At 40.8% G+C, this 9,573-nt stretch overlaps 1 protein-coding gene across 1 annotated transcript in view; it reads left to right on the forward strand.

Moving 5' to 3' along the window:
* Positions 1–5,818, forward strand: part of KIF3B (kinesin family member 3B) — a 136,016-nt gene extending 130,198 nt beyond the window's left edge. The window contains exons 8-9 of the mRNA XM_078651779.1: positions 176–354; positions 446–5,818. Coding sequence (XP_078507905.1) covers positions 176–354; positions 446–545 — 279 coding nt within the window. The 3' untranslated portion in view covers positions 546–5,818. The remainder of the gene's footprint in view (positions 1–175; positions 355–445) is intronic.
* Positions 5,819–9,573: the final 3,755 nt, after the last annotated feature.

Raw genomic sequence — 9,573 nt, forward strand, 5'->3', positions numbered from 1 at the left:
TAGGATGAGGTCTTGTTTTTTTGTTGTCTTAGGAGCATAGGATGTTGTACCTTCTATTAGAAGGATGAGGTTTTGTGATATTGATCCCTTAGAAGTGTTAATAGTTGAACTAAGCGTTGATTGCTGGTAGACCAAATAGTAAACCAATAACTAGTGGTGTTCATTTCTTTTCTAGGCCGAGAACATTGTGCTGCTTGAGCTAGATATGCCCAGTCGTACGACTCGAGACTATGAGGGTCCGGCGGTTGCCCCGAAGGTGCAGGCAGCCCTGGAAGCAGCACTACAGGAAGAGGATGACCTTCATGTGGACGCGTCAACTTTCGAGAGCATAGCTAACAAGAAGTCAAAGTCTAGGTAGGACCATCATCTGTAAGCTCACGTCAGTGTCCCTGTGGGACTGTATTTTTCTGTTTATCATAAGTGACATAAGTTTCTTTCTCTGCAGGCCTAAGACTGGGAGACGTTCGGCAACATCTTCATCATCATCAACCAGCACTTCTAGCACTCAGCTCTACCCGCAGTCACGTGGATTAGTTCCAAAGTAAAGCCATGAAACTTTCTCGAGCATGTTGTGTGCTCATTTATGCAGGCCAGGGACTAACCAACAGCAACACAGAGCAAGGGCATTCATCTGCAGTGTGCCTCTGACCGAAAAACTCTTAACCAGTCAGAGGCTTTTTGCAGTTGAACTTCTTTCTGGTCTCTTAAAGGCTGCAGTTACAAGTTTGGACTTGTTTTGCATATATAAATTCTGCCGGACAGTCCAACGGAAACTGTGACATCAATCCGGAATTCTTGGACTCACTGTATATCTTTCCAGAATGAAGACCTTGCCTCTGGTGCTCCCTCCACAGACGGCACCTCTGCTATTTCCATCTGGAAGTGTACACCTCCGGGGAATGTAGGCAAGAAACAAAACTCCATGTGGAGACAGTAAAAGATTGGGAGGGGCAGTAAAGACTGAGATGGTGGAATACAATACAGAATAAGCGGGAGAAAGTATACAATTCTGGAGGACTGCACATAGAGCCAGAGGGCAGGTAGAAGAAGGTTGCATAACACAAGACTTAAGTGCGTGCAGACATTTAGGATCAGGAAAGGAAGGCAGCTTTGGTGTTAAGCCGCGCAGAGAGTGATGAGCAGTATATGTACCGAGGCAGAAGCCTAGGAAAACTTTCAAGTTTAGTTTAACATTAGGATATGTATATATGTTCCTGAAACTAACATTTGTGCATTTCCTTTTCACCTTGCCATGCCTTAGCATTTTATTTGGCTTTTGCTGTCCTAGAGCTTTGTCGATTGATTGCAGTGTTGGTCATTACAAGTCAGAGCACCAAGTTCTTCATCTCATTCAGTAAGATACTCCCTCTAAATTGTTCCCTTTTTGTTAAATATGAGATTTTGAAAAGGAATTCAGGGATACAGTGCAAAAGGGAGCGGGGTGAGCTTACCACAAGCAGGATTTAAAATGACAGACTCACAGAAGAGAACAACAGACTGAATTGGACAGATTTCAAATCATCCTCACTCAAACTCCTGAAAGAGTCTATATTTGATACTGGACATCTCTGTGAAGGGATAAGGGTGACCTAAATGCAAGCAGGTATTCTGCTGATTGATACCAGAAGTAGAGTGGAGGCATATGTACTTTTGATATACTGTCTCAAACCATTTGGGTGATTGAGTCCAGGTACAGGTGTTCCTGTTGTCAGGACTGTTGGTCATGGATTGGTCCAGAGTTACTTCTTAATGATGTGCGAAGTGGTGTTCTGATTTTGTGTGATCACGCTTCTATGTTGAATAAGTTACTATCCAGTGGCAATGCAGCTGATCAGTCATCGGGGCGGAGCTGTGTTGTGGATAACTTTCTGCAAGAAAAAGTTTCATTAGGCTGAAGCTGGTGATGTTTGAGACAAGTGTTTGTTTTATGTATTTAAACACAAGTATATTTAGCACTTTACTTCCAATTTTTTATTTATTGCAAAAGAGTATTGTTGTGTGTGTGGCTTCTTTCTCATGATCTCAAATATTCTCAGGTACATAACGGCCACCTGCCACTAGTTATGACACTAGTGTGTAGGGATGATACTGTGTCTATAACTTCCTGCAGCTCTAATTTACTTCTTAATCCTGGTAATCCGGTTTCTGTGCCTTCATTTGCTATTCATGCATTAAAGCCTTGGTATTGACCAAGAGATCCTCTGTGTGTACCAGGTGATCAAGACAGCAGTGTTTCCTTTGTCGGGCCAGAGAGAGTGCTCTATAGATCACCTTGCTGAATGACTGTTAATTAATGACAGAAGAACAAGCCTTCTCAATATTTAGTTGTTACTGTTGCTTAGAAAACATTAAGTGGGGAATAGTGTTCCTTAGTTTCAAGTGCTGACAGCACTGCAGTGCATCCGTTTGTCAGTCTATTATGGTTTTATTGATCTATCCTGCTGACATTGGTACTGTGCATTAGGTGATAGGACTAGAGTGGTATTCCTTTGTTTATGTTACTGATAGGAATGCTATTCATCGCTTGACCTCTTTTATACTCTGCTGCTATTAGTGCCACATATCTTCTCATGGGTTCTGGGTGGGGGTTCATAAGTTCTCTGCCCTAGTATTCATATCCCCATATGAGTTTGGTGTGATGTTCTTTGATTTACTGTTCTAACCAGACCCTTTGTACCCACTCTTGGGTTTGAACCAGTACTTACCTTCCTACCGTTACCATTCTTTATCCACTCCAGAAATAGAGATGATTTTCTTGATTTATTTTCCAAATTTGTGGCTCTGTATTGACTTATGGATTTGTGAGGTGTTCATTGGTTAACCGCCCTAACTGGACTGCTACATATTTAATTGAGAGTTTGCAATGGGGTAACATGGCTCATTGCCCTAATCTCAAAGCAGTGCACCCACTCCTGCATTAGAGATGGTGTTCGTGGTTTACCATCCTAATTTGGCAGCTATGTAGCCACCCGTGGATTAGAGCTTGTGTTCCCGGGTTTACCTTCCTAATCCTGTACCTATATATCCAATGTATGTGTTTGGTGTAGGATCTCTTGACCTAACTGTGCTAACGTTACTGGTATGTATCCACATGTTTGATTTACTGTGGTCCATTGCCGGATCAAGTATGGGCCTTATTCCTTATGTACTTCACTGATAGCTTTTTGGGCTATTGTAATGCTGTGCCCTGATGGCCATGCTTCTGGGTGCTTGGGTGAGGCTGGGATAGCACTTGTTCTGTATGTACTGTATGTACCAGGAGAACTGCACATGTGCCTTCGTGGCTGAAACAAATCTCTGCCTATAACCTCTTACTTTGCTTCTTAAGGCATACCTGTGTAACATGTGTATGCTGCTTCTGAGACTAGGGTAGGTTCTCTCTGCCACGGACAGACAGTGCAGCTAAAGTTTTGTGGCGAGGTGGCATACCTGTGGTAGCATGTGGGTAGTGCCTCTACAACTAGGGTATATCTCCCCAATCTCACATGCTGACCATGCTTTTGAAGATTAGGCTTGGTTTGAGATTGTGGTTTTTTTTCCATATATCTTGTGGGTAGTACTTTTGCATCTATGGTAGACAACGCTTCTGGAGCCTTGGCTCCTGCTTGATTAGTGTATCTTTATGGCAATTCACTCCCTTCAAGTGTGGGTTTTCTGGAGGATTTTGCAGGGCATGAAACTATACCATCATGGCAGTAATGCCGACTACAAGGATGAGGCTTCTTCCATTGCTTTTGAAGGCTAGGCTTGGGCTGAGAGAGTGTACCTTAAGGAATGAAACACTCCTGATGGGATGAAGGCTTCTGAAAGTCCATCCGGGGCCTTGTTTGTGGCTTGAATTGTGTACCTTTAGGATTGTTTCTCTCCCTCTAGGACTGCATTGCTTCTGGTGGTGTGGCGGGCATGAGAGATCTTCAGGACTGTAGCACTTTATCCGGGACTGAAGCTTCTTACAGAGGTTACTACAGTGTTCCTGAGAGCTAGCTTGGTGGTGATGTAATGTATCTTGTGGAGAGTAGCACTGCCTTGGAGGTGGGCATAGGCTTTTGACAGTGCTTCTGAAGGCTTGGCCAGGACTAGAATAGTAAATATTTAGGACTTTCTCTCTGCTTTTAGGGATAGGCTTTCAGGAAGTGCCTCTGGAGGCTGGCCAAGGTTGAAATGGTGTACGTTTGTACAGTTACATCACTTCCACAACCGAAGCTTCTGACAGGGCCTTTGAACACCTGGCATGATTCAAGATAGGGCTATTGTACCTAGTTAACAGCACTTTTGCCTCTTGACTAGTGCAGGGTTCCTTTATTGCAACTTATTTGTGCTTCTGGAGGTACAACACTCTGGAATAGTGTATCTTTAAGGGTGTTTCTCTCACTCCAGAGGAGAGGCTAGCAGTGCTTCTCAAGGTTGGTTGGGATTCAGTGTGTGTACCTTTAAGACAATGCCTTTGTAGGTTGGCTGCTTATAACGATTTGGATCCTTGTCTGGGGTTGAGAAATTGGGCTTAGGGGCTGTTCTCTAACTTCGGGGGCTTCTGTCATTGCTTCTTGAGCTTGGTCTTTGGTTGAGTCAGTGTACTTGTATGACTGTGTCTGAGCTTTTGATAACCCTTCTTGGATGTTGGCTTGGAATTGAATGGTTCACCTAGAAAGTAGACTTCACACCTCCATAACTAAGGCAAGGGTTCCCTTCCAGCAGGTAATAATACCTCTGGTTGTGTGATAGGGTTGGTGTTTTACCCCAGTGGATGCTGCCATCCATGACTAGGATGGTTGTCTTCTCAAAATCTATGGTATAGTACTGCAGCAGGTTAACCATAGTTGCACTTATTATCTACCTCAGATATTAGGCTAACATTGTACGTATGGCTCCAGATGCCACAAGGTTGAATAAATAAGATGCAGCACACTACAGTTGTGATGCCAAATTCTTGCATAGAAAGGCCTGCCGTAATTGGTTTGTGGTTGAAATTCCATAAGCCCTCCTTTCATTTTATAATTTGTCTGTCCAGTATGTCTAAAGTCAAATTTGCTCCTGCATTCTCCTGCCCTCGGTACCTCCTATCTCTTTCTATTTCTCTCTCTCTCGCTTTCTTTCACTCTCTAGAAATGTTTCGCCTCTCTTTCACAGCCAAACAAAGCTCTGAACCATGTTACTTTTGCGGGATGTTACTATGAAAAGTAGATTGTTTCACATGCCCCTCAGAAGACAAGTGAGGCCCTATTAGGGAATGACTGGAATTCAAGGCTTCTTCTTGAAGTGACAGAGAAAAGCTGAACTCTGAAAGGAAAACCACTTGGCAAGGATAGTTGTGCAAGTGGGCAAGAAGAAACCGGGGAAGTGCATGCCTAGCTCCCTATTAATTGCTCATATTGTGTAAAACTTGTGCGAAATGGGACAGTGCAGAGTAGACAGTGGTGGAATGTCCCTGCTGAAAACTTCCTGGATTCACTGTACATCTCTAGGCATGCTCCCGGTGACAAAGATATGCTGAAACGTTTAGCTAACTGTTATAGACTGGAACAATGTTTGGAGGGTTGGAGAAAATCTCCACATTGTACATTGGTCTCATTCCAGTGAAAAAGGTGGATGCTGTAGTTTTGTGCTTGCTGAATAGTCAGAAAAAGACAAACGGTCTTGGTGAGCCACCTCTCTCTTTACATGGACCTTAGGATTGTTTTCCCATTTGTCATTACTCCTCCTGCTCCAAGATTGTACAATGAGTCTGTTTATTTATTTGTGTTCTTTGTTTGTCTAGGAATGTAAAGACAGTTCTTAAAAATTATATGTATAACTAAGTAAACAAGATTTATAACATTGATGTGTGCTATTCCAAATCAATCATTGTGTTTCGGCGTTCTTGATCTAGAAAAATGCAAGAGATGGATACTTTAGAAAGTATATTTCATGCACCGTAAAAAGTAAAGAGTAATCCTAGATTGCACATATACATACTAGCTCAACCTACTTGAAAAGACCAAGAACCCATACGAACTAAGGAACCAATTACTTTTGTGAATAATGTAGTGAGTCATTTGCAAATGGGCGATGACCCATTGATCACCTTAAACATTTTAAGTGAAAAGCCAAATGAGAGAGTGCATCAGGAATAGTGATGAACTGGTCTCCGCTTTAAAAGTGGACTGTCTGTCAGTATCAAGAATGGATCTCTAAAGCATTTAAACTGGTTTTACTTCGTAACACGGCATCTTATGTTTTTTTTTTTACTGTGGTTCAAGAGTAAATTTATTTTCTATATAGGAAAAGCTTCAGCCTTTCCAAACTTTTAGTAAGCTGCTTTCTAAACTTGTCACGGAAAACCTTTCCATAAATTTAGGTATTTTTATACCGTTAGCTTCTTTGAGGCTTCTTTCACACTTCTTAGGTGGGATTCAAAGAGTTCATGTCCTTGTAATCATATAACAAAGTTCATTTAGTGTGCATGTTGAAAGGAGCTTTGGAGATGTGAATGGAACCATATAGTGTACTGCAGCTAATCATGTGACAGACCTAACCGTTTGTAGTTAAGAATGTAAGGCAATGTCGAGCACCATCATTGAAGCAGGTTTCTTGATCCTAACCTTTCCTAAGTCCTATGTAATATCCCTTTCCTACAAATTTAGAGGCCCATTGCACACCATCGAAGCATTTAGCTGTTCCAGTAAAATTAAAATTATTTGGACAGGTTTTATTCCTACAGGATTTCAACCGCCAATATTCACAGGAAAAATATCCAACCTGCGTCTATATATCTTATTTGATTTAACTTGCTGTACCTAGTCACAGTCCTTACGTCCGTTATTAGTTGCATTAATTTCTTTTGACAAGTACTCCATTTGTTAGCCAAATAGCTTGTCCCCACTACGTGGTGTTTAATGGACCCAAATCTCCTTCCATTCTCCTAGTTTTGTCTAATAGATTTTGTGCTGGAGGCAGGGGTTGAATCTTGCCTGTAACTCGGGGCTGGAAATAAGGTAGCTGGGCTAGTTTGTGTATTCTGCCCGAGTTAGAGCGTGAATATGTATATGGCTTACCCTGTAAAAACACTGGACAATGTTCATTGTGTGACCATAAGTAACTTGGTAACTAAGTTATGTATATATTTTTTATATGATTGTCTACATTAGGCCATCAAATATGCGTTTATTTGTTGTGTTTATATATTTTGGGTTTTGCACAATGTACCTTATTTTAGTTGCTTATCTAGACATTTTTCTTAACACTATTTTATAGATTTTATAGGCCGCATACAGGACGGAGGAAAAAAGCAAAAATAAACATAACATGGCCAATTCTTGAGCAGTTGCCAAGTACCACTATCTTAAAATACAGTACACATCACAAAAACATGTAGACGCACAACAGTCACCTGAATTAGTTCCAATTCCAAAACCGCTCCTCAAATTCTTAATGTACAGGCTCCTGTCACACAATACTGTACATTTCTCTCATTAACATTAGATCTTTCTTCACCTTTCATCACTGACTCGTCCACAGCTCATTTATGCTCTGTACATATGCAACACAACCTTGTTCTAGTAGTCATTCACCCCTGGAAATTTCAAACCATATGGACAACAGCCGCCTGTGTTTTGTCGAGCATCATGGGCAATACCAGTGTTTGTGAAATTAATCATATTGAGGATTCTCAGCTGAGGTATGCTGTGTATAAACCAGTAATCGGTCTGTCCAAACCTAGCATTGCTGGTCACTAATTTATTTTAACTGAGTATCTTCCAACATTACCTTTTCTATATCAGCACTCCTATGTCTTTTTTAGGTTTCGCCTGGCGTTTACTGCGCAAGCAGTATCGAGCAGGCGAAATCTTTTGTTTTTCAGTAAGGGGCTTTCACCCGCCTCTCTCTTCCATTGGCTAGCTCCATAAATGGAGGCTAGCCATTGGAAGAGAGAGGTGTCACTCAATCTCTGAGCAGATTCGTGGGCGTTCCGGTGATTTTTCCAAGCCCTGCCCCTTTTTGCCATCATGAAGACGTGGGCCACTGTGGGCGTGTACTTTTTTTTTAACATGGATGTTATAGCGTGAACTCGACCGGAAGACCGTGCGCTTTTCAGGAGTATTTTTTATATTAGGATATATATATATATATATATATATATATATATATATATATATATATATATATATATATATATATATATATATATATATATATATATATATATATACACACACACACATCGGAAACCGACGTCCTGCAACAGCATCCTCCACGCCAACAGTGGTCATCCTCCTCAATTGAAATGGAGCATACCATATGGCGAAATGTTAAGGGCGAAGAGGAAGAAGAGGATGTAACAGCAGAAATTGAGAGGATGTTCGGACGATTCTTGGAAAGAGGATATCCGATGGAGGTGTTGTTGACAGCAAAATCCCGGATGAATATGAAGAAAAGATCGAATCTTCTAATCCCAGTGGGACAACCAGAGATGTGCAAAAAGAAGATCCGGAAGACAAAACACGCATCATCCTGGATTTCAGCAATCAGAGTCAGATACTAAAGGGTGTCTTCAAGAGAAACTGGGAGATCCTTTTGTTGGATGAAACGTTATGTGAACATCTAACATCTTACCCCAGCATCACTTACAAAAAAACATCATCTCTAAGGGACATCCTAACCGAAAGTCATTTGGAGCTCAAACAACAAAAAGACATCAAGAAAACATTGTGGCTAAACACTCCAGGATTTTGGAAGTGTGTGAAATGTAAGGCCTGTGAACATGCTCAAAACATCAAAGAGTATACATTACAAAATGGAAAAACTGAAAAGATCATGGATCACATCACCTGCGAGTCAAAACATGTAATCTATAGACTCAAGTGTCCATGTGAAAAATACTATGTGGGGAGCACTATTAACAAACTTAAGTTGCGCATTCTCCAACATTTACGGGCCATCAAAAACAAGGATCCAAACTACCCTATGGCGAAACATTTTAATGAACATCACCAAGGAGACTGCTCCAAACTAACATATTCTGGGATTAAACTTGTAAAAATATCGGAAAGAGGGGGAGATCTTACCTTGAAATTGCGAAGAATGGAAACCGAATGATCCTTGGAATGGGCACAGAACACCCACATGGACACAACTTGGATGCCGAATTACATGTACACCTCTAAAAAAACTGAGAATGTAAATACAATGAAACGAACATCAATCAGAATTTGAATATGAACCGCTGTGTAAATAAGATGTCAATACTGTAATGCAAGTAAAACCCTCTCAAATTGTGCAAACTAACACTCTCATCAGAAAAACAGTATCATATGCACATAAGGAAAGAAAAGAAAAATAGAAAAACAAAGAGAAGGATTTATAAAGGAGGTTGGAAGATATGAACTAAAACTGTAAATAAAGGAAATGAATGAAAATAAGAAAAATAACTGGGACTCTAACATGAACTATCAAGGGATATGATATAGTACTTTACAAACATATTCTTTTGGAAATGAGCAAAAGTAGAATACAGAACAATGTTTTAAAAACTGAAATGAATATCTAAGTCCTATCTAGGAACAATTGACCTTTTGCTCACCCCATTTTCTTTTCTTG

Source organism: Lissotriton helveticus, chromosome 7 (genome assembly GCF_964261635.1).
Source record: "Lissotriton helveticus chromosome 7, aLisHel1.1, whole genome shotgun sequence".
Classification (NCBI taxonomy): Eukaryota; Metazoa; Chordata; class Amphibia; order Caudata; family Salamandridae; genus Lissotriton; species Lissotriton helveticus.